The sequence below is a fragment of the Rissa tridactyla genome, chromosome 16, assembly GCF_028500815.1.
Source record: "Rissa tridactyla isolate bRisTri1 chromosome 16, bRisTri1.patW.cur.20221130, whole genome shotgun sequence".
Classification (NCBI taxonomy): domain Eukaryota; kingdom Metazoa; phylum Chordata; class Aves; order Charadriiformes; family Laridae; genus Rissa; species Rissa tridactyla.
In genome coordinates, this window is record NC_071481.1 from 3,531,604 (window position 1) to 3,556,431 (window position 24,828).

General features: G+C 36.9%; 1 protein-coding gene across 4 annotated transcripts in view; it reads right to left on the reverse strand.

The window, feature by feature from the left end:
* Positions 1 to 24,828, reverse strand: part of VPS13D (vacuolar protein sorting 13 homolog D) — a 100,884-nt gene that overhangs the window by 54,688 nt on the left and 21,368 nt on the right. For 2 of the 4 annotated variants that reach the window (XM_054222708.1, XM_054222712.1), the window contains exons 22-44: positions 24,426 to 24,516; positions 23,752 to 23,878; positions 22,714 to 22,894; positions 21,587 to 21,769; positions 18,745 to 18,967; positions 18,046 to 18,256; positions 17,771 to 17,942; positions 16,428 to 16,540; positions 15,662 to 15,871; positions 13,440 to 13,705; positions 13,127 to 13,260; positions 12,520 to 12,675; positions 11,706 to 11,931; positions 10,769 to 10,843; positions 9,806 to 10,012; positions 9,237 to 9,326; positions 8,284 to 8,424; positions 6,955 to 7,077; positions 3,720 to 3,825; positions 3,225 to 3,377; positions 2,434 to 2,569; positions 1,358 to 1,405; positions 451 to 601 (exon numbers count right to left, since the gene is read on the reverse strand). In XM_054222708.1, coding sequence (XP_054078683.1) covers positions 451 to 601; positions 1,358 to 1,405; positions 2,434 to 2,569; positions 3,225 to 3,377; positions 3,720 to 3,825; positions 6,955 to 7,077; positions 8,284 to 8,424; positions 9,237 to 9,326; positions 9,806 to 10,012; positions 10,769 to 10,843; positions 11,706 to 11,931; positions 12,520 to 12,675; positions 13,127 to 13,260; positions 13,440 to 13,705; positions 15,662 to 15,871; positions 16,428 to 16,540; positions 17,771 to 17,942; positions 18,046 to 18,256; positions 18,745 to 18,967; positions 21,587 to 21,769; positions 22,714 to 22,894; positions 23,752 to 23,878; positions 24,426 to 24,516 — 3,523 coding nt within the window. Of the gene's footprint in view, positions 1 to 450; positions 602 to 1,357; positions 1,406 to 2,433; positions 2,570 to 3,224; positions 3,378 to 3,719; positions 3,826 to 6,230; positions 6,306 to 6,954; positions 7,078 to 8,283; positions 8,425 to 9,236; positions 9,327 to 9,805; positions 10,013 to 10,768; positions 10,844 to 11,705; positions 11,932 to 12,519; positions 12,676 to 13,126; positions 13,261 to 13,439; positions 13,706 to 15,661; positions 15,872 to 16,427; positions 16,541 to 17,770; positions 17,943 to 18,045; positions 18,257 to 18,744; positions 18,968 to 21,586; positions 21,770 to 22,713; positions 22,895 to 23,751; positions 23,879 to 24,425; positions 24,517 to 24,828 lie in introns of all 4 variants that reach the window. The other 2 variants (XM_054222713.1, XM_054222709.1) reach the window with 2 other exon arrangements.

The window sequence follows — 24,828 nt, forward strand, 5'->3', positions numbered from 1 at the left end:
AGCTGTGTAAACCTGAAACTGGAAACAGACTGAAAACTTGCCGGAATTCAAATTCTTTTTCCGTGGATGATTTAGTGAAAATGCTTATTTCAAAAAACCCTACTTTGTTACATTTTGGGAACATTATCAGCGCATCACTACATTTCTAGACTGTACTTTTGCACACTAACACCCGAAACCTTCTAGACTACTGCTAAAAGATTCAACATGCTACATACAGAAAAAAGATCCAGTCTTTACAGAGGCTCAGCTTTCCCCATTCACCTGAACAATGAGCACAAATCCTCCTGGGTTCTCTAGCTTACCTTGCGAACTCTTTTCTTCTTCGCATAACCCATTTCCCCCCAGGGAGGTCTACTTTGCTGTCAATCATTACAGGCAGCAGTGAATCTTCTTGGGGAGGAAGCTAAAGATTCCCCGTAGTACAGAAGGAACATATACACCACTTACTGTCAGGAGCAGAAGGACTATCTAGTCTCAGTTCCATTGGTGTTTCCAGCTTGTTCTTCACAATCAAGGCTGAGCGCACTGTTATCACTTTCCGAGCGCTACCTTCCATGGTAACTTCAAATACCACACGAACTGGAGGCAATGAAGAAAACTGGAAGATATTTAAAAGCATTAAAAAGCTCAGGTAATGATTGTATCTAGAAGAGGGACACCTCAATTTTGAAGCAGTAACTGCTGGAGTAAAAACCTGCCAACTGAGTCCAACAACATACAACACCTAAGGTATATATGTTTTCATAATAATGATTTATAATTCTGTACCTTCTCAAAACCCAATAAAATTAACGATGAAAAAGCAATTCTCAATACTACCAACTCCGTTATCTTTCTGAAAATGATGAAAGTTCAAATAGGAGCAATACAGATCCTAAAAGAACACTTGTATGCTATCTCACTATTACATTTTTTAAAAAATTCACGGAGTTTGAATTTCAAGCCCCATATAATTAACAGTCACTCACAATTCCTATCTGTCAAAACTAAAAACTAAGGTGGAGCTTTCTTAAAATATTCCTGTTTCTTCACTCTTAGCTGCCCTTTTGCTGTGGTGTTTTATCTCCTACATTACACAAAGTCATTGCCACTTCGATCTTGAAAACCACATTTTATATTGGCTCACATGCGGGAATTCACATACTGGAATTTAAGACCCATCCTCCAAACAACCATTTGCATTGGTGAGGAACAATAAGTCATGCTAAATACTTGCTCTGATTTGAAAGTTTGGGGTTTTTGCTTGACTTTTGTTTCCTTTCTATTGAAAAGGTTCAAGAGGGATGGAAAAGCCCGTTCACTTGTCAAGTTGTCTTATTTAAATAGCTCTCAAAAAATTAAAATATATACTCACATAGACTTGTGGATGTATTATATTTGTTCTACTTATTGGGCTTCCAAGCTGGGAGAAAAATAAACATGAAAGTTAAAGTTGTTCAACTTTTAAGATATCACTCTCAGTTGCAATACAGAACATTACTATGGAAAAATAAACTAAATACTTTCATCCCTTTGTGTTTCTGATCTTCAATACAGCTTGGAAAACAGATGAGAACTATATTAGCAAAACCTGTTTGTAATACTGCTTTAAAAAGAAACAAAGCTGAAGTAAGAAGATTTGCTTTAAAAAAAAAAAAAAAAAGAGAAAAGCTACAGAAGATGTTCCTGAACAGCAATTCTCATTAATTTGCATCCTTTTCCTTCAAGAATCAAATTACAGAGAGAGATGATGCTTTTTACATTTCAATATGAAAACATCAGAAATTATTCAAATAAGAGACTACTGGCTCTTGTCAGTAGTATCATGAAATTAAATTCTAATCCTGTTTTATACCAAAAAGATCTCAACTTCAGTTTCTCCAGTGCTCAACAATTTTCAGTAGCTAGCCTCAAAACTTCACTGGTTTTGAAATCCACAAGATCATTTTCATCATTGAGACCTAACCACCAACTGCCAGCCTGCTGATTATTACAACTGCATTTTTCCTTCATGACAAGTATATTTTGTCTAAGCAGCCACATATTTCAACAGTCTCTAGGCTTACAGGAAATTGCCAGTGTTGTTTACTTTCCGTAAATTAAACACATGAAAAGCATTTCTGCAACAGAAGAAATAAAAATAGCTGCTGAAATGCTGTGCTGGTTTAAAGCTCAATCTCCACGCGTCCATGACACTGTCACTAATACGTTAGTTCTGTCACTGGAAGCTCTGGCTGCTAAGCAGACACTAACTGCTGATTACTATGTTTGTGGTTTTGGTACGCATAAGAGTGCCAGTTAGGAACCCAGCATCTCCGAACTCTCCCAATCCAAGCTAACTGGAAAGAGGACAATCTTATCCAGCGGCTGCTTTAAGATCAAACTCTTGGAGGCATCATTACTCTCAAATTACATATTCTATTAAAACTAACACTCAAAATCAGAACTTACAGTAGAAGAGGATGAGTTCTTATCTGGTGCAGCATATCGGAAAAACGTTCCAACTTTGTCTACAGATACGGGACTGACTTCTTCCCAGCCATTTACTCTCACTTGCAACTGATGAATTCGTAGATTGTGTGTGTTCCTACCAGGTTAGATCAAGTAAAATTACAATTAAGCATTTTTATACAGTGCAAACGCCAACACTTCAAACCAGGAACATCCTCTGGATTCTGAATAAAGAATCTCACTGAAGTGTTAAAAAAAAGAGAAGTCTCAAGAGCTCTTCCATTTCATGGATAAAGATAGACCTGATTTTGTATCTGTTCGATTGTTCCGCCTTCCCTAATGAACATACAGAAGTACAACTATGTCATATAAGTGAAAATAAAAGCATGCTACATGCTTTTATTTAACATTTTTTTCTAGTTAACAATTTTTTTCTAGTTCTTAACACTGGTTACACTTATGCTCAACAGTCAACAACCCCCCCCGACTCAGTCCTTTAGAATAAAGGACATATGATCTGTAGTTGGGGCCCCCAAGTCTTTCCAAAAGCTTATAACGATCCAACTCACACCTAGGAATGTCTGCCACTAAGAGCAATATATGCTGCTTATTAGACAACCGATAGTTTCACTCTATACATGAATTTTAAACGTTTTAAACCAAAACATTAACTGGAGATTTAAAAAAATAGCCACTTTTTATTTAACATCCACTAGTGCCCTCACAACCATGATCCTATGTGCTCCATATATGAGTGTGTCTAAACCCATCTCACAACCTGGTCCTTTCACCTGTGTCTGAGCTTCCCTCTGGCTTCAAATTCAAACGGAATCTCTTCCCCAGTGATAACTTCTTGCCATTCACTGACATTATGGGTATCATCCAGCAACGTCCCATTTTCCTCAGGAACAACACCTGGACTCCCGCTGTGCGACAGTGCTGCCCTGTGAAGAGAACCACATTATTTTACTGACAAAGTGACTACTGCAAGTAGCGAGTGCTTTTCAGTCTCCCTCAGTCTACAGAAGGCCTGCAGTAAACAAATACACATCATGAATGTATCTGACCAGTTTTCAAATTCTCTTGGGCCTCTAGAAAAAAAAAAAAATATTTTTTTTTTCAGTGGTAAAACTATCTCACTGTCAAAGAAAAAGCTCTTGACTAAGAAAGGCTGGGAGTTGCCTATGCTTCTCTGCAAGAACACAAGAGTCCTGAAAACAACAGGGGGTGACATGTGAGAGAAGCCAGACAAATATTGTCAAAGGGATCCCACAACAGCTTCTTACCGGGTCGGTGTTGTAGTTAGGGTAGCAAACCACAGAGTGCATCCCGTATGATTTCTTAGAGCAAAGGGGACAAACGGCTGCCTACGTTTTGGAGTCTTCATTTCAGCTATAAAAAAAGAATAAAAATTTGTCTAAATGCTTGTGAGAGCAGCATTCATCGGGTGCTAACATGGGATGAGACACAATGGCTGGAGAACCACAACCTGCACTAACTAAAGAAAACCAGACTGAAGAAAACAGGAAAACAGATTATTAAAACATTAAAAAAATTTGTAACTATTACAGAAATGGTACAAAGTCTTCACCTACATCATCCCCTCCAGGATCTACGTCTTCTTTTGTTTCGTCATATCAAGTCTTAAAAAACATTAGGCCTCCAGTTATAATGAACCTAACTAAAAACCCAAATGTAACCAGTAACTTTTCACATATATCCAAATGCTCATAAGGTATTAAACACATATTCACTTATAATTAAGTTTTATGCTCTATTTAATACAACGAATACAGGATTATCCAGTAACGCATTTAAACGGGACTTTTATCCTCAAAGACTGAACAAGTAAAAATATTTTCCTTATAATAATACAGGATAAAGCCTTCCAAAACAAAGTATGAAAAAAAAATTTGAATGCAACCAAAAGTAACCAAAGGTAACCTGGTTTTGTGAAAATGCTGGGACAGCAAAATCCCAGAAGAAGCAGCTTCATCTACCACGTTTGACTTTTTTCAAGGATGCAGTACTACCAAGCACACGAGCGTTACTCTCATTTTCCACACTGCAATACGTCATATCTGTGAAAATACTTACTGTGTTTGGACAGGAAAAAAAAAAACCCTGTTGAATTCCAGCAACTTAAATAGTAAGGAAGATAAATGGCTGCTCCCTAAATACATACATCTTTTTTTATGAGAGAAGTAGAAAGAAGGCGCACACAATAAATCAGCTGCTTAAAGAAAAGGTAATAGAAATGAAATCCATTCCACAGAATTTCTCTGCAGTCACTCCAAAGGCTGACCTATATCAAGTCCAAATACTTGATGTTCCAAGACCCATTCATCCCACCGCAAAGCGTGTCTGACTAGGAATAACTTAAGCGCAGGTTGAGAGAGGCAAGAATGGGTAAGGCGGGGTGGGTAGGGAAGTTTCCGAAGGAGTTACCGATCGCATGCAACTTTCTGCTAAATCAATGACAACTAATTCCTGCATACCTTACATTGTCAGCGGACACTTAAATCTGATCTCCCTAAAGCTTCCAGAGAAAGTTCTTTCCAATTAAATGGCAAGAAGATGAAATTCTTGAAAATGAAAACTCTGATTTTTGCCAACTGCAAATAACATGATCTTTTTAGCGTCGAGCTTGGCTTTATACAATCCTTTGGCTTAGCCCAGGTTCTACAAAATTACAGACCAAAAGCCAAATGAACTTTTAGTCTGGGATTTAATCTATTGCCAATCTATTTTTTGAGACTTTTAAAAAAGAATTTTTGGGACTGTGGCCTGATTTTCAAAAGAAAACATAATGTAAAAGTTGCATTTTGAGACTACTGCCTGAAAATAAAGACTACCATTACAAGGAGGTTTTTTTTCACAATTCATTTAGTAATTTAGTTGCGACAGCCACTAACGGCCAAGCAATAAATATGAAGAGGCTTTGTTGTTTGGTTGACTTTTTTTTCACAACAAAAAACCCTGAAGAATATCTCAGAAAAAGAAATCCTCCTATCGTTTTCCATTTTGGTTTGTGGTTTTTTTTGTTTGCAGCCTCTCAGAGAAAATGTTTCAAGGGGCAGTCTGAACGGGCCACAGATGTAGTTTTACAGAAGCTTCCTGTCCTCCCATTCAGCAACTTTTCTACAGGGGCAACATATTTATCAAGTGTGCTGTTCTGTTCTTCCATAATGCCAAAAATTAAAATATCTTACTTTAAACTGGAAGGTTTTGTCCAAAGACTGTACTGTGAAATATAAACCAAACAAACTAACAAGATATTTATGATGCATGCCTTACTTCCTAAGGCTTATTGAAAAGAGATTGTTCCTCTGAAGGCATCTTAGTTTTAAGTAGCTAAATATACATCCCAAATCAAGCGTAAGTATGGATATTGAACATACTGTTGGATATTTTTAGAATATAAAATAAAATCTTGTGATTTTATTACACTATTTTTAATCACACTATATTTTCTCTCTAGAAAAGGGACACTGAATAGTCAACAATTCATATAACCTTCCTCAAAAAGACTGTCTTCCTATGTAGTGTTAGTTATCCTTCTCCCGTCTTTCCGGAAGGGCCCAGAGGGGCACATAAGACAGGATGAAATACTAAATTAAGCAGCTTAAAAGCAAAGTAGCTGTTACGTTGTTTGGTTTTGCGTTTTTTGTTTGGTTGTTTTTTTAAAATACAGATGCCAATCCACCAGCAAGTCACACATACAACACAGTATTTAATACACAAAAGCTTTCCAAAGAAGAAAACATCCCTTTTTGTCTGTCTCTGCTATACAGTACCTCTAGCATAGATCTGATGCTCTAGGTTAGTCAAACTGGCTGTGCTCCTAGTTCTAAGGTAGACAAGAGGAAGGCCTGGCAGACAGGAAAGACAAAGTTAGCAGGTAAGAAAAACCACACAAACACAGGTAGACTCTTCCCCAGCATGCAGCGGGAACGATACAGGCAGCTGGCATCATGCAATCAGTGTATGAGTCTCTACCCATTTGCTTACACTAAATCAGCATTTGAATTGCTAAAATTTCTGCCAGAAGTTAACAATGGGAGAAGAGAAGCTGAAAAGACCTGCCACATATCAAGAGCTATTACTTAGAGAATTATTTCATGATTATAACAGTATTTTTTTCCAGAAACTCAGTCATTTAGGTCTTTGGGGATACAGAAAGAAACAGATCACCTCTGAACTATACAACCCCTGAACTCAACACTGTCATTTCATCTTAGGCAGGATAGTCACTCACTAACTGAGAAAGTGTGACAAAAAAGGGAAGCAGAACTAGCAGTGCAAAGTTCTCACTCAAAGCTAGGTAGCCAGAAAGGTTTTTGTTTTTAAAGAATTTAATACAATTGAACGGAAAATAGCATTTTTGTCTTTTTTTGCCAAATATCCCTAACAATTCATTGTATGCTGTGAAGACCAAATACTTAAGTTTGTAATACATTAGACAGATGGCTGTGTATGTGAGGACTGTTTCAAATAAAGAGTGATTAACGAGTATCATACTCTGCCCAAAACATGGTGGATCCACCGAAGAACCCATCCAGTCTTCTGAACTGATCACATTCACTTCTTTGTCCTGTTTACAGTAATCTTCCATCCATGCCTGTTTGGTGCACGTGTATTGTTCTAGAGGAATATAAGCACAGACAGTAAATGTCTCCAAGGTGGCAGCAAAGTAATTGAAAAGTATGTTAAATTTATAACGCTAACATTACTCTACTTTGATGGCCAAAGTTTCACTTCACTGCTTTTTCTATGAACCACTTACATAAGTTAAGACAAACAACAGCTCATGAAATCACAGCAGTACCTTCAAAAACAAAGGTTTTTATATTCTTAAGATTCTTTCTTTTAAACTTTCAGTGGAATTCCATGTTCTTAAGATACTCCTGTGTCAATGTAAGCGTTCTCTCTGAGGAGGCAATTAACCTCAAATATTTTCACATTAGAAGCAGTTTCTAATATTGGGTTTTTTTCTTTTTAAGAGGTATGTGCTCATTCCTGCATAAGTATCAAGACAGCGATGGAGTCCTCAGGCACAGTATTAACCATAAACTAGCCTTACTACTTATCACTAGTATTAAAAAGCATCATGGGAACTCTTAGGAATCATTGATTTGTGTCTTTTCCTCCCACCTCGGCTTCCTCTTTCTGCCAACCCCACAGGCCTTGAGCAGACAGGAATGAATACGAAAGGCTCTTCTGTTACATTTGCAAGATCAGCCGTTTACATGTTTTTATTATGACCATCAAATTATTCAGATTTGCATAGAGTAAGCAACAGTATTTCTAGGAAATGCACCCAATCATAACCTCACACCACAGAAGCTTACATGAAGTTTGAGTTAATGATGAGCAAAATTTTTTTATTTCCTGAGGTGGGAACTGACAGCTCAGGTTTTTAGCGACTGCAGAACTGAAATGAGTAGCTCGCCACTATACCTGTCAACGTACTGAAAAATCACGATCTTATCAAAATATTTTTAAGTACTGTAAAGCATGGAAAGCTTTAGACAAAAGCCTGATTCTGATTAAAAATAAATTTCAAATAACATATGAATTTGATAGAATTCATATGACCAGAGAAAGAAATCCTACTAACCTCTAAAATATGTATCTCGTGTCTTTACACTTTCACAGTATCTGATAAAATACAGGCTGCCGAAATGCACACCTGTGTACAATCTCATGTGAAGTATGTAGGGACTTGTGCCAAATATCCCTCCCTCCATCTCTGGGACACCAGCAGGACTCAATTAGCAATGTCTGTCATTTTTAGTACAGTGAAAATTAGACTGTATAGTGATGCTCTCGGGGAATATTCCTACATACCTATGAAGACAGAGGTAATGTTTATATCCAAACGCTCTTCAGCCTTTACTTCCAGCTTCAGTCGGGAAGGGTGGAGGCGGCTCGAAGCTTGTTGTTGCCAAGAAACTGAACACGGCCATGGCTCAATAAATGGCTCCCAGCCTGAGAACAAACAGAAAATGTCACATGCATTACACACTTGAAGGCCACATCAGAATGCTGTTTACATACCTAAGTATTTAATAATGTAATTTTAATAATGAGATCCTTTACTTTCAATCTGTGTTCAAGACGAACTTGTAAGCCTACAGATTTAATTCGCTAGCTAATTCAAAGTTGCTCCAGCTCCTCCGTTTGAACCAGTGTACGCTATATGTAGGGCCTTGCAGAAATATTTTAATCCTGAGGAAAGCATTAGAAGGCAATTACAGCTTCATAATGAAGTTAGCTGGAACTAAGTTCTCTGAAATAGTTTTGAAAATTATTTTCACACAATTATACGTAAGTTGGCCTACAATTCAGTTTCACAAAAGACAAAGGTCTAAAACCTATTTAAAAAAAATCACCCTACTTATTTTTAAAACCAAAAAAACCTACCTTGTTATTGACAGATAGTTTCTGAGATTGTTGGCGCTAATTTTAAAACAGAACATTTAGTTTCTCATTTCAGAGAAAACACACAACTAGACTGTTTCTGTCGTCAGTGTCTGACCTGCATTGAGGAGTAACTTGCTTTTTTATATCTAAAATACGTAAATTATGATGGTCATCTTATATTAATCCATTGTCTTCAGTCTAATCGCCTACCCTCAAAATGCTCTTCCTTCCTGAAGTAAGTAACAAACTGAATGCATCAAAACAATTAAATACTAAAAAAGAGAAGTGAATAGAGAGACAGCTAGTTTCAGGCTACTGTAGTATGCCAAGGCTGTTTTCCTCAACTTAAATAAACAACAAACCCCTCATTATTTCACCTGAAAGCTCACGATTGTAATAATCTCCAGAGAGGGTAAAACGAGCGTAGCCCTCAGGGTTGGCTCTCAAATGTTGGAGAAAATTCAAACCTGGAAAAAAAAAAAAAAGAAGTGAAAATTATATTAATGAAAAACAACCAAGTTTCCTGATTTTGTGAACTGTTAGGTAAGCAATGGAAGGTTTTGTCTTGTCTTTTACGTTGAAATGGTACAAAAAGCATATCATAATACTTTTCAAATAACAGTTACACAGCCATGCATTACAACATGGAGCCTCCCCAGGGTTCTGCTCAGGACCGATTCCATTTGTTATGTGACGTATAAAGGGGAAACCAGAATCTTAACCGTACAAAGACTATAATCTTCTTAAAAGTTAAAACAAATAAACAAAAAATAAAAACAAACAAACAACAAGAACCCAAAAAAGCCCCAAACCCCACACAATCACCACCACCAAAACACCATTAGCTGAAATTTCCCAACTCCTAAGAAAGCAGAGCATGGTGCTGAACATACGCAGTAACCGACAGTCATTTTATGCAACTCACTCAGCAAAACAAGACACTCACGTGAAAAGGTTAACTCAGCCAGGGGAACATCACAGTCCATGCAGTCATCAATAAAGCAAATGCATATACTTTCTGCTTTTATTTCCACTCCAGAGATGAACTGAAAAGGCACAAGCCCTTGGCTGTCTCGACCAGAAGAGGTCTGGGAAACCGATTTCAAAGGTTCAGCATTCTTAAATAACCAACTCGCTGCTTTTTTCAAGTCACCTTGATAGATAAAACCAAAAAAAACCAATCAATCATCATCTACTTTCTCAATGAAATATACTTATTTACAAAGGATACGGAAGCAAACTAATTCCCTCTCTCTTAAGAAGTATAGCAACACACCAACAGCACCTTGAATGTGACCTATTTAATACCATAAATATGAAAAGACTATAAATACATTGGTCTTTTCTAAGAATAAGAAATGTGTTTTGAAATTTGCAAAACAACTGGCAATATAATATATATTATAATAATAATTATTAATACTATATTAATATTGTGAGTGCCTATAATAAGGTGGGAAACATGACAGTGCTAAAGAAAAAGAATCACTTGTGTTAAATTTTCACCTTCTTTTCATATATTGGGTGTAGAAGTAGGTAAAATACATGATTCAGAAAGGGCGAGATAAAAACGTGCTCTAAAGAGAATGCGATGGATAACAGCAAGAAATAGGTATACCATAGAAGAAAAAAAACAAACACAACCCAAAGCCCCAAACAAAAATACATTCAAACACTCCACATATGACATCCCAAAAGGCAAAACAATCTTTGGAGGGTGGGTTCTACACACTACCAGAACAGAAAAATGAGTATTCTCTAAGATTATACACCAACACAGAGCCAAAGTAAAGAAGAGAAGGAAATACTGCCTGTGCATCAGCTACCTTACAGTCTGGAAGTTTTTACTTAATTGCAAGGTAGGCAACATGAACAATTTGCAAGACCAACTAAGAATATTTGAAGTTACCTTGGCAGATCAAAAGAGCTTTACGACAGTCTTCCATACTGAATCCCAACTCCTGGAGGCGAGCCAGCTGTACCTCTGTAATTGAACAGTTAAGCAATCATAAGTCCTTGACAGTTATCTACTTGTTTTCATTTCTAAAATTAAGATACATCTGTATGAAAAATGGCGTTTTGTTTGTTTAAGATTGCAACTGTAGAAAAAGCATATGATTCAGCACTGCTTTTACCAAAAAAAACCCCAAAACCAAACCCCCAACCCATAATGTTTACATTCTAGAATACATGGGTTATTTTTATTCTCCTACAGGGAGTCAACGTACTCCATGAATTTCAGTTTGGACTAAAACTTTTTTTGTAAACCAACCCTTCATTCAGAAGACAATCACTTATTCACTTTGAACTCCCCCGATGGCTCTCAAGTGCAGAAGCAGAGAGAGAAAAAAACCTTTTTCACTACTGTGTATTTCCTCATTATTGTCAGGCAGTGGTTCTGAGCACACACAATTTTTAGTTCGTAAAAAAGCAATGACACCAAAACAAAAGATTGCTAGACATAAAGAGATAACTAGTAATTATGATGGTTTCCGTTTCACTATCACTTTAATGAGTTTGAAGAGGTGGACCCTCTCCCCCTTTAAAAGTTTGCCACCTAAGAAGTACTCCATCATGACGCTTTACAATGACACGTGATGCTAAATAAAACTTGCTATGAAACCACCCACTGTCATACTACAAGCAGAAAAAAACAAAAAACAAATCTACTTTTTTTTTTATAGTGTCATCAGTATAATGCTATTGTCAAATAATTCAAATCAACCAAGGGTTTTACACGATGAATATAGCAACATCTTCTGTCTTAAGCACTAAGTCTAGCTTCACACTGCAGAAACCTCATTTAGATGTAACAAATGGCTTTACTCCAAAAGTTAAAAACATACCAAGAACAGGATCCAACACACGTTTGGATGTATCTCTGTTTTCATGTGTCGAGGAGGAAGTCTCATTCACCAGTGCTAAACCGGAAGGATTTGCAGTATTTTCAGCAATCGACGCAGCTGAGTCAGGCAGAGCTGCACTCGTCTGTTGAGGAATTGACTTTGCAATTGCCAAGAACAGTTGAACATCATTGTATGACAGTCTGATATCCAGTGCTTGCAATTGAATCTAAATGAAAATTAAAAAATAAGATTCACTTACCCTTTTCTACATGTTTTTCTTATATACTTGGGATACTTACAAAGCTTTTCCCAAAGGAAGACAAAATTTAATATTAAACCCTGATGCCCACATTGTTTTAAAGCTCCAGTAATAAAATTACCAAACTTTACTAACCAAAAAAACTTTAAAAGCATCTATCAGAAAAAAAAAAAAAGTTTTCCTTTGGTATAATGCTAAAAAGAAGTCTCTAAACAGACTTTCCCTTTAATAAACACTAACAATGAGATACAGAAAATTAACCTTTTTCTTTCCGTTATTAGTAACATACTAAAATGCCCACTTCATCAACTCACTTTTTTCCCCCCCATTATTAATCTCTAGAATATATCCCAGAAATCACTCCCTCGTTACCACTACGAGCATTTTCTGCATGCTTGTTTCTTTGCCTTTTCCACTTCTGGAAAAATGTACCTTGTTCTTTTTTTATGCATTTGAAAGTATTCTATTGAATCCTTGGACATAATAAAAAACCTGTGCTAGATCATGATGTCGTATCCTCTATTGCAAACAGTTTATTCAGGCCTTTAATATTACCTCTAGAATAGGAGGAAAATCTTCGCTATTGAAAGCATCCAACAGCCCTGAACCTCTTGGGTAGGAAGCATTCCCAACAAGTTCCATCTGAATTTCTACTGGATCAATAATTGACAGTGCGGTCTCTTGCTCATTTCCTAACCGGCATGAAAAAACCTAAAAATCGAAAAATGGGTTTAGAAAAAATTAGGAACCAAGAGAACAAGCCTGGCAAGAACCTCAAAGACTGACTATCACAAAACATGAACTATAGCCAAACTGTTCTCTACAGACAATTCCTATGTAAACTTTAAGACGGCAGACATTCCAAAATCTTTCCAGACAATTTATTCCAGGGCGCAGCTATGCTGTAAGTTCAGGAAAAGAGATTCTGATATGCAACCAAATATTCCCTTTACTGCTAAACTTAATTCCACTGCTCTGCCTATCACAGATATGGAAAATGCTTTGTCCTTTGGTCTGCAACAACCATTTAGGATTTACCACATCTCTGCACAGCCTCTTCTTTACTTTACTATACTCCTGTTGTATATATATTTATAGTAAACTATCTTCACAAGCTCCTCTAATTTTAGATGTTTTACAAAAGCAAATGTATTCTTCTTACCTCAATGCCAAACAAACTACCAGAGAAAGGACGATCTAACAGCTTGGGCTTGTACGTGAGAACAGTAGTCCCCTTCAAAATAATGGCATTGGTATCAAAACAAGACATGTCTTCAACAACCACAAATTCAGTTCCTTAACAAAACAAAATGACAAATAACAAACACGGCAATTGGAAACGGCATTAAGGTATTTTAAGCATTTGTAGCAGGTTTCTTGATTTTCTGTCCTTTAAAGGACCTTTTTTCCACTAGCACAACACGGCTTTTAATCAGAAAACCTTCTAAAAAAGCACCACAGAAGAATACGTTTACCTGTCACATTAACCTTAACTTCCAGTTGTTTTTCTGTAGACACATGTAGCGATGAACGTTTTGTAACTACTCCACTTTTCACTGTTTTTGGAACTACAGTTGCGTCACTGCTGTAAGTGCGTTGCCGGCAAGAAAGGTGATTTTCCCGCTTTTTGGTATCTCCAGGAGTACATAAAAAGTCATGAACAAGTAACAACCAGTCAAATATTAGAAATACACGAAGATTGTTCAGAACAACTGTGAAACTGGAGGAATCCTTAGTAGACCTTTTAAGAAGAGAGAAGCATACATATAAACTTTACATCTTGTGTACATTTAAAATGATGCAGAAAACTACCAGTATCTAGCAAGTAAGAACCATACAGAACTTTACAGGGATACACTTAGTTTACAGAGTGTCTGGCCTTTAAAATACATATACATATATATATTTAAACAGATTGAAATTCATCGAGTTGTTGTACCCACAGAAACCCAACAGATCTTAACTGCATGAATTCTAAGCTGTAATGATACAAAAGATGAATTGAAAAACTATGTAACAAGACATTAAATTATAAAAGCTCCTTTAATACATTTAAATTATTGATATTATTTTGCAAAGTCTCAAATTTTAAAACTGCTCTTTTTATTATTCTTTTACATCTGGTCGGTATCAAATCTAACAGACTGCGTGTGAAATTTAGACCTGGCTCCATATCCCTCTAGAAGATTAGACATACAATGTGTTTCCTCTCACACCCTGACAGCATTTTGCAGCACAGGAAGCTTCTTTGTCATTCCGAAAAAATGCTAGCCTTACTGAACTTTTAGCATCACATTTTGAATATCTGGCTAGGAGGGATTAAAGCGTTTGGCTCCGTGATCTGGAATACCAATTTTATTTGGTCATGCTAACTGGAAAATAATCTAAGTGCTTAAATACCATGAAACAATTTTATATCCAACACATTCTGAACCATAAAACCTCTAAAGAGCTGTAATTCCTTTGTGAGAAGCAGCCTGCCCGCACTGCTTCCAATAGTAAAAGCCTTTAACCCTCCCCGGCTCTCCAGGATATTTCCAAAAGGCATGAGCCAGTATAACACTATCACTGAGCTCCGCAAAAGCTTACATCTAGTGCCAAGGATGCTCTCACCACTAAAAACGTAACACATGCTTATGTGGCTAACATTTAAAAGCGCAACAGTTGGGAAGAAAATTCCTGAAACTATCACTCATAAACCAGACTAGGCTACACTGTGCAAACCAACCTCCAGTCTAGGCAGACACTGGATCAGCAGTTACATGAAAATATTTTTTCAGTTTTATTCAAATCAAAATCTTGGTGTCACAAACTTATTAAGTACTTAAAACCATCACGCATTATTGAAGTTTCCCTCAATTGCCTAAAGTTTGTTTGCTTGTTTTTTATGAACAAATGCCTTCAAGATTTCCTATTGGACTATAATAGTCCACAGATTTTTTTCTACGTTACTCCTGCAACCGCTTCAGAAGGTATCATACTTAGAAAAGCGTTAGAAAGCTGGGTTTGGTCAGTGAGCCTGATCAAAAGTGAAAGCAACGTCCCTAGTCATCTCACTTCACTCCCAGCGTGAACCCATAAAGCGACGCTTAACCTTGGGTAAATACCAACATTATACTTTATATTCCCATTTTCAATATTAAATTAGAACAAAACAGATATCCACTGTGATGCCTTTAAGCACTCCAAGAAACTTGGATAAGGAAAAACAAACAGGGTAGGATAGAATACAGAAAAGAATGTAGAGATTGTTTTTTGAAAGAGGTGCCATTTCTGTATTTATCTGATTCTCTCAGAAAGGCAAGTCTGACACCTACTGGAAAACAGCTTTTGCACAACTTATATTAAAAATTCCACAATATGGTTTTAGGCAAACTACAAGGCCAAACTTATCAAGCTTTAAGCACTACTGATTTTAATAGACCAGAACTTCATCTGATACATTACACATTCAAACCTATTTTTTTTATTGCAACAAGGGAAAACAAAAATAAAAATCCATCAACCTTCGGTTAATTAATAACTGCAGATTTCAATCTATCGGGTACCACTGACAACCCCAAAAACGTCTTCACTTGTAAATACAATGCCAGCAAGTTTATCTACATTAATAACAGCTGTACTAAACACAAGACAATCCTGATCGAGTATGACCTTATCAAAAACAAGCAAACAGATAAATCTCAAAATGACCAACCTGAAGTGCAACTCAATCTGGATTGCTCCTGGACTACTAGTATTCTTTGATGACTGAAAAATGCAGTTAAACACATTTGGGGTGCCTGCAGCAGACTTCTGTCCAGCGTAACGTGTGTCAAATGCCATCATGGAATGAGAGACCAAATTTACAGACTTGGTTCCATTTGAAGAGCTTTCAAAAAGCAACTTGGATTTCTTAAAATCAAACCTAGGCAAATAAAAAGGAAACCAATACATTTAAGAGTCTTGTAGCTCATTTATTTCTAGAAGTCACTTTTTTTAAAAGTATGCATGGTATACAGCTTATATCTTTCTTTTACATATTTTCTAAAACAACTGTAAACATATCTCATGTCACCAAGATAGGAAGTATATCTATACTGTATGTAATAATATTTTCCACTGATATAGAACCTTCTAGCTTAAAAAAACCACACAAAACAGCACAGCAGAAATCTGTTTTTTTAAGATTACCCCTCAACATTTTCTTAATTAGAATACCATGTCTTGGGCAAGTCCACTGATTGTCAACTGAACTGCAATTTCAAGGACAACTTGAAAGACGCAGATGTCATCTTCTGAACAGTGTCATTCCCTTGCATCTTTCAGATCAGCTAAAACTCTCAATTTGGACTCTATTTCTAAGAAATTCTATTTCATCGCATTATTAAACCATAACCTCATGTAGTATGTTAATTCCTGTCCTATAATCTCTCATATGAGCACAGTATTCAGCATAAGGTACTCAGTAACAAAATTCCTACCTGGCTAAAGAGCTGCAGCCATCTTTTCCTTTTGGATCCATCAGTTCCAGACTCACATTAACCATGTCAATGAGGAATGACATGGAAGTATACACTTCTCCACTCAAAACTGTCTGAAAGTGGAAAACACCAACATTCTTTTTAAGAGCATGTTTAACTCTCATTCCCAAATTAAATTTGGTTATTTCAGACAAATGCAAACAACTGCAGTGGCTTTCTCCTTCAAAGAGTTTCATTAACCATTGCTGGCAAAAAGTTACATTTCACAACAGTGTAGCCTTCAACTTGAAAAATGTTTATTAATCCTTTTTCACACTACTGTTCTATAGTTTCTTTGTTCTTAAATAAAATGACGCTGTCATCATTCCCCCTCCAAAAAAAACCAAACAGCCGACAATTCTTTCAAACTGTTTCAGATACATTCAGATTTGTAGTTTCTAAAACTTAAAGCTTTTTTTTATTTTTTTATTTTATTTTAGGTGAAAAGCCTGACATGAAGAGCATACTTCTATTAGGAGAACTTCACCCATTCTCTCCTCTCTTAAAGAGAATCCTAGATGCTTCTAGCCATTTTCCCCCCTGCTGTGGTCACATATTTACTTCTTAAGCAAAGATTGTTCAACAGCTTCCCTTCCCAGTAATAAGGATAAATATTATTTCCAGATGCTGCCCACACTTTTCCTGAAAGGACAGTATTTGACAACAGCCAAATAGGCGATGCTTGAGAACCTGCTCAAAAAAAAAAGGCTCAGTTCTGCTGTAAAGCTTTTAATACTGAAATTCTTCTTTCAGATTTATAGGAGAAAAAGAGGGCTTTTAACACAAAGTTAAAAACACATTCCACAATCTCATAAGTCTTTAGGAATGCCCTAGACACCAAGGGAAAGGAATCATCACCCTGCACATGACTACAAGATAACCTTCAAGTCCCTCCAAAAAGCTCCATGCAAATGGAAAAATCTTCATCTTTCTAATGTACCAATAATATACTGCAATAGCAGATCGGCTTAAATGCCTCAGAAAAAAAGGTACAGTTTTCATAGCTTTGTTAACTTTTTTTCCCACCGATATATTTAAGCAGAAGTAAACTGAACTAACAAACATAGAAACATGAAGCAACCATAGAAGTAAGATACACCTGGAAGGGCAATGGTATTGCTGAGACAAACCTGAATTCACACGTGTGCCTCCAGACAAAACAGTCCCCTTGTTGTTTGTCTACCTAAATTTTCTTTTTTGTTTTTTAAATCTACCAGTTCACCTAGTAAACTACAAGAAAATAACAGATATTTAGCCTAATCAGCAAAACCCCCAGACATTTCAAGACATACAGCTCCTCTTACATGGATTCTTGGATCCTGCAAATCGTAAGGCCGCATGAACTCTTCTATCGGCTCCCCAAGGTTGTTCTCCAGCAGTCCACGGATCAGTTTGTACTTATTCAAGTCCAGAGAGCAATGGACCGATGACAGGTTGCCATGTATCGATATGTCTGCAACTGCATGACTCAGCTCTCTGCAACAAAGGAAAAAACCTCAGTATTGCAAGGTGCTGCAACACAGCAGGCAATATTTTTAAGATATAATAAAGGGCATCTAAGCCACTGGTTTAAACTCACTTGTCTAAGTTTCTCTCTACTTGTAACTTCAGTCTGAAAGGTTCTGTTAATAGGCTTCCTCCTGTCTGCCTCACAAAGTAGGACGGAAAGCTCAAATCCGCACTTGTATCTTCCACAGCCTTTGAATACTCTCTCTGGTACCTTTCCGCAGCAAATATGTCCATGTCCTGCAGATCAACCACAATGCAGTCTAAGAGGCAGATGTGATCCTCTGCAAATGCACAGGAAATAATATATTAAGAAAGAAAAAAAAAAGAATCTGTACAGAACTAATGCAACTTACTTTAAAAAGAAATTTATTTTGTCCTGGAAGTTATTGTGGTTTTGTTTGCTTGTTTGTTTGTAAATTTTTTTATTGACACTCATCAATATCTGTAACTACCAGATACCAAGCTCATTCACAGGTAAACATAAACTCTTAATTAAGAGTCCAAATAGATTCCCTTTATGTTTGAATATGTATCTCAAAACATGCCCAAATTGCAGGACTGTTTGCCCAGAACCTGAACTACAATTCCCCAATCTTTTAAGCTGCAAAAATCAACCTTGAAACTAAGAAGTCCTTTCTTTTTAAACCTACAATCATTAGACCCAGCGCCTTACTTTTTCAGTATCACACAAAATACTAGAAAAACTGCACTCCATTATTTTAGAAGGAAAAAGAGCAGCTCTGTGGGGTTTCTATTATTTGTCACATACCTGGGCTGTCAGGGTTTGGGACGACAGGGAGCTTTGACTGTTGCCCTTGTGGCTTACTCAACGCATTCAGCACAGGCTCGCTCTTCAGTCGAGAAATGTTTGTTCCTGATGATTTCTTCATGAACAACCCTTCCATCGCTACTTTTGATTCTTCAGCACTTGTTGTTTTCTTCATGTTATGTTTCGGGGTTCCCACAGGAGATGAAAATTGAACTGAATCCTGCTAATGAAAGTAATTGTGTAATTAACAATAGATTTGTAATTTAAATTCTAAGTAACTGATTCACCACAGTTAAAGTTGCAAAAAATTCCTGTCAAAAACCTAAATATTTTATCTGAATGCCACTATCTTTTACTGTAGAAAGACGACCAAACTTTTTTCCTATAACCTTAACAGCAGATTAAAACATTTCCTTTTATAAAACGTTTATTTCACCGTTTTCAAAAAAGCTGTGAAATCTTTTCAATGAGAAATTAATTCAAAACCAGTGGGTTTTGCACAAAACAAAGAAAAAAACCCCCATGTAAATGAAATTAATACAAAAGAGGGGGCAAGACTGTCAAGATATCAAGCATTTCATGTTAAATATTTAAAGCTGCTTTTCAGAACGCCTTCAGATGATGAAAACATACGCCATGATTTCTGCAAGATCATGTCGGCAACTTAATATTTTATCAGAATATGTGAACAAACACGTATATACATGAAGTTATCATTTTATGCACTTTAAATACTTCAGTCATCATACAAAAACGTGCCCTAAAATTTTTCTGCAGTAGCTAAGCTCAAGATAGAATCAATCCCTACCCTCATTGTTAAAATCCCCACAGGTGAAAAAAGAAAAGCTCGTTTATATTGGTGTATAACATTTAGACATTTCCTCATCACCACGCATCCAGTGGAAATCTTACAAGCTTTTCCACCTTCATGATGCTGTCTACCATCAAAAACCTGCAAAAGGTATAGCTCGCTAGTAAAACAGTCACATCAACATTAGGAACTAATTCTCCCAAAAATGTATCTAGCGGAACAGGTTTACAAGGCACCTTTATACTCTGAAGCCAATTTCAGGGTTCATTTAGTCCATTCTGATTTAAATTTATTAACCTCATGTTTCAGTTTTACTGAGCTCCGCATGCCCTAGCAGGTAACGCTCATCTGGCTCTAGCGACCCGCTTCCCCTTCCTCTGGGATCGCTCACTTGACCCACGACTGCAGCTTTGTTACTATCATTTCCCACCTTTCTGTATCCGGCTCCTGATGTCACTGTACAATCCTTACTCATAAATTTTCCTTTCTGCTTTTAATTATTAATCTTAGTTGCCTTATCTGGTTTTTAAATACTATTCATTGGAAAAATTAATTGCAGCCATGATCAAGGATTTTAAGATCAAAAATTTGAAGACATTAGCATTTAAATTTATACTGTAAAGACTGAAAAGTACATGCAAAGAAAAATCATCACATCATCTACAAATCTGTGAATTTATGCAAGAAATCCAAATTAACAGCTCGTCAGACATGCATAAAGAGCACACCACAACAAATTTAAATCCAGTTCTTACAGAATTCAGCAAAGTCTTTAGAACAGAAACGTAATTTTTAATGTATAAAGGAACTTCTAAAGTGCTAAATTCCACAAGAAAATTTCCTTTTTTTTAAATGAATGAGGAGCACCTGAATATTACTATAAAGACATGAAATACCTCAAATAAAACTGGATCCTTGTATGCATTGCCTTGTAAAATCAGATCCTCAAAAATAAACATAGGACAGATAAAAAATAAAAAAAAAACCAAACAAAAAACCGAAACCCCCACCCAATCCCATTTCAAACCCCCAAATTCCTTCAGTGCTGCATAACACAGTATTTTTAAGTTGAAATACAATTACTATGCACACATCCTTTAACTTCTAACATTAATTTCGGAATCTGCCACTTACAAACCTTTAAATAAATCAGCACACTAGATTACACAGGACCACTCAATATTACAGACCAATTATTTCCTTACAGTAAAGACATTGGTAGATACAAAGCAGATGGAGGTAGAAGACACACCACAAAACTGCTGTAGCAATTCAGTCCACCTACTTTCTGCCCCCCTTTAAAATGGGATTAGGAGGTTCCCAGAACAACTACCTATTTTGTTCCACAGGTTAGATATAGAAGCCATCCAAGATAGATCTTCCTTACCTCAAATTTTGTGGCCGCATCTCTCAACAGCAACACCAACTACTCCCTGCCCTGTACCTAGCCTCAGGCTCAAGCATTCGCTGGAAACCTTTCATTAGGTTTCACCTAATAAAAGCAACTACATGCTCAGTTTAAACTACTGCTCAGTTTCATTAAGAGCAGAAAAAAAAAAGGAATTAAAACCAATTCAGTGTGTTCCAGCAACTCTCAGCCAATACAGATCTCTATTTTCTGCTACTCACGCTGTTGAAATTTTGTTTGGCGAAGAGTTGAAGCAGCCACCAAACAGGGTTAGCTGAAAGCTCATTATGCTCCCACATCCAGGTGTACATCCCCCTGGATCCTGCTTCCTAACAAGGCCAGTTCTAGCGAGTTCCCCAGAACTGTCTCCCCCAGCTCTGCCCTGAAGGTCCAGAACGCAAGCCCAGGTGCAGGCGCAGGAGGGCACAGCTGGGCACAATCAGCGGCAGATTGGACCAGACCCAGGAGTGCCCAGTACACTGCCAGGGACTGTTTCCCTACCAGTAGTACAAAGTGTAAATATAAAGTAAAATCTAAGAATCATTTACCATTTTGATACAGAAATAAAATGCACAAGAACTAGAAAAACCACAAGCTGCTAAATTAAGAAGTAATTTTCTTACCTTGTTCTTTAATGAAAAAGTACCCGGCATACCCGCAAACAGAAATCTGTTCTTGACTTTCAGTTTTCCAAGATTAGCTACAATAAGGCTGTTAGACTTTGAGCTTTCAGGTATGAGCAGAACAGGAGCACCAGCCTCAATATCAAGAAGAACTCGGGAGGCTCGCTGTGCTTTATCTCGTACCTGAGAAGAGCAAAAATTCATTAAAAAAAAATGCAGGGGTGGGGTGATTATTTCACACTGATTAGTACTGAATTCAGGAACACTATTCCTTGATCTACAAAATTAAGACATGATAAAATTTTACACAAAAAAAAAGAGAAGAGCTCTTGTTTTAGGCAGAGAATAAAGGCTAGTTAAAACAGACAATGATGCAAAGAGCACACACCTGTGAAACAAGCACAGCAATCAGGAGTCCCCACTGAACTAAGAGGCATAACAGACACTACGACTTAAAGAAAAGATTACTTAAGAAAAATTCCTCATGGTAAAAAACCCATAATTTAGAACACGTTTCAAAATCAGATTCAAGCGTCCTAACTGATGCACAATGAAGTATTTTAATATATGCAAGTATAAACTGTCTTTCTTCCCATTATGAGAAGCGACTTTTTAAACAAGACTATTAACTATATTAAACCCTCCCGCAGTAGGTTTTGTACAAAATAGGCTATAACTGAAGCTCAGCATCTGATTTTCTCTGTCTACCAGCCATCATACTTAATCAAGGACATACACCTGAGTAGAACAGAAGGACTTCTCACTTGGTTGTCCTTATTCAGGTATTGTAACTACCTGGCAAACAGTGGAGAAAGAGGCAAGATAAAATCTTGAGCCCTGTTTGTCCAGCATCACAAAGACAGGAAAACACCTGCATATGGCAGGATCCGGGTGCCAAAGTGTCAAGTAATGTGCAAATTTGGTATTCTGCACTCTCAAATAGCAGAAGGATGGTCCTAAATAAGGTCTTTTAACTACAAAATGAGTATGAGCCATCTCCACTAACATCAGAACTCTAAAACCTCCCATCATTTCAACTCACTGAGTTGATGCACTACCATAAATTTTATACTTCACTTCAACTTCCAAAAGAAGGCTAGGAAAGAACAGAAAAAACCCAGACATACTGTTTGTCCTTCAATCGCTGCTCTCTGCCGCCCCAAGACATCTTGAAGTTGAGTAAAATGTTGGATGAAAGACACCACCTCTGCCTGGAAACGCTGAGTATGCACATACTGAACAGATGCCATTCGTAGAGTGACACGAATATCACACTCCCTCTGCAGCAACGGATCTGCCCTCCCATATCTATGATAAAAGTTGAAAAGAAAATTTAGCTATCTTAGCTACATTTGACAAATAGGGCTATTCATTTTTTTGCGTTCAAAATAACAATATAGGGGATTTAACTGATGTTCACAGTACAGAAATTAAAATTATTTCAATTATAAATGTGAAAAAATGGTTTTCTATTAATTATTCCTAAATTACACATATTTAAGTGCTACTGAGTTTTAATTAAGCAAACAGGAAAATTCTACATTCAGGATGTACCTCTAAGCTCTACATCTAACAGATACATCTTTGGTGATATTATACATCTGAACGGTAGCTTATAAGGACTCTACTGCAGGATAATATGTAGATTCAACCCAGAATGAGTGTGCTGTTACATTTGAAATTAGTTCCATAACATTGCTTGGGTGATTTCTAATCTGATTAATTCTAGTGGGTGGAGGAAGGGGTGGAAAACCATGAAACATCACAGGATAAGACGTACCGCTTTGCACAAAGCTGAATAACTTCGAGTACACTATGACAAAAGCAAACCCTTAATTCCAAAATTAAGGAGCAACGGAAGATCTATTTAATCAGTTGAAAACCTCTTCCTACTTTTAAAAAACAAATACTATTTTATCTAGGAACAAATCATCACCTAAATACTTTCAATAACAGCTTTAGAGGGAAATAAAAAACTATTTTTCCTGATAAGCACGAAGAAAAGCAAAAATCCTAAATTTATGATTGAAAAGGTTCGAAGTCTCATCTAAGTCACAAGCGTCCAAAGCAGAATCACGCCGACCTGACAGTTGTTTGGTTCGGTTTGTTTGGGGGTGGGGTGCTAATGGTGTTAATATCAAGTAACAAGAAATTTAAATTCATACTTATAGACTTGGAAAATAAGTGCCTCTTCACCACTTGTAGTGAAACGTTCTCTGTAAAATTCTCCATGAGCTGTAAGATCACTTAAGGACATACTTCCAATACTTCCTTGCAGGGCTAAATCTCCCTCTGCAAAACAAAAGACAGACAATTGGGATCCTCAAACACAGATAAGTTGCTAAACCCCAAAAGTTTCTGTTAGTGGGATAAACCTGTTACAAGTAACTAAATAAGTAACATTCAATCAAACATCAAACCTCACATTCAAAGAAAATCTCCTCTTTCTGCTACGAAGATTTTATTAACCTAAACATAACTGTATGCTTTACGTACATGATCACAGCACTTTGATTTGTGAAAACTTAGATAGAACTTTTTATCTCTAAAATTGTAATATACACTATTGTTATGGTCCGTGAAAGTAAAGTATTAAAATCCTAGCCAATCTCAAGAAAAACGATAAAGGGTTTGACAACTGGAAGGGATGCGAGGATTTAAAATGAAGCCTGAAAGAGCAGAGGAAGAAGCAGTGGGAACAGAACGTGCACCTTCCTCAGGAAACAAACACACAAACCACCCAAGGAGCACCAAAACAAAAGCATGTCAAATCACAACTCCAGTGCACGCCTCCTTTTGTTTTAAACTGCACCCATCCTTAGCCCTGCCGCCTACTCACCAATCACTTCCATGTGAGCTGCAAGTTTTGACACACTGGCTTTCGCAAGCTCACTGGTCGTCTTATTCAGTACTAACGATAAAGAATGGACCTGGTCAAACAAAAAGGAACAGGTTGGTATTAAACAATACGACTTCGTAGCAGGAACTTCTTGTTAGTTTTTTTCAGGACAGTTGCACTGTGACACATACACGGCAAACAAGACTTATCTGCTTGGGAGACACTGGACGAAAGCAACCTTTTTACTTCCTTGTTTGCACACTAATGGGTCTCCCAAGCAATTTAGAATTATCATGTGATAACAAATCCTGGCACTGCTGTCTTCATCCTTTTCCTTTCAAGACTTGTCATTTTTAAGTTAGGCTGCAGGACCTCTGGACAAAGACTATATATATACACATAA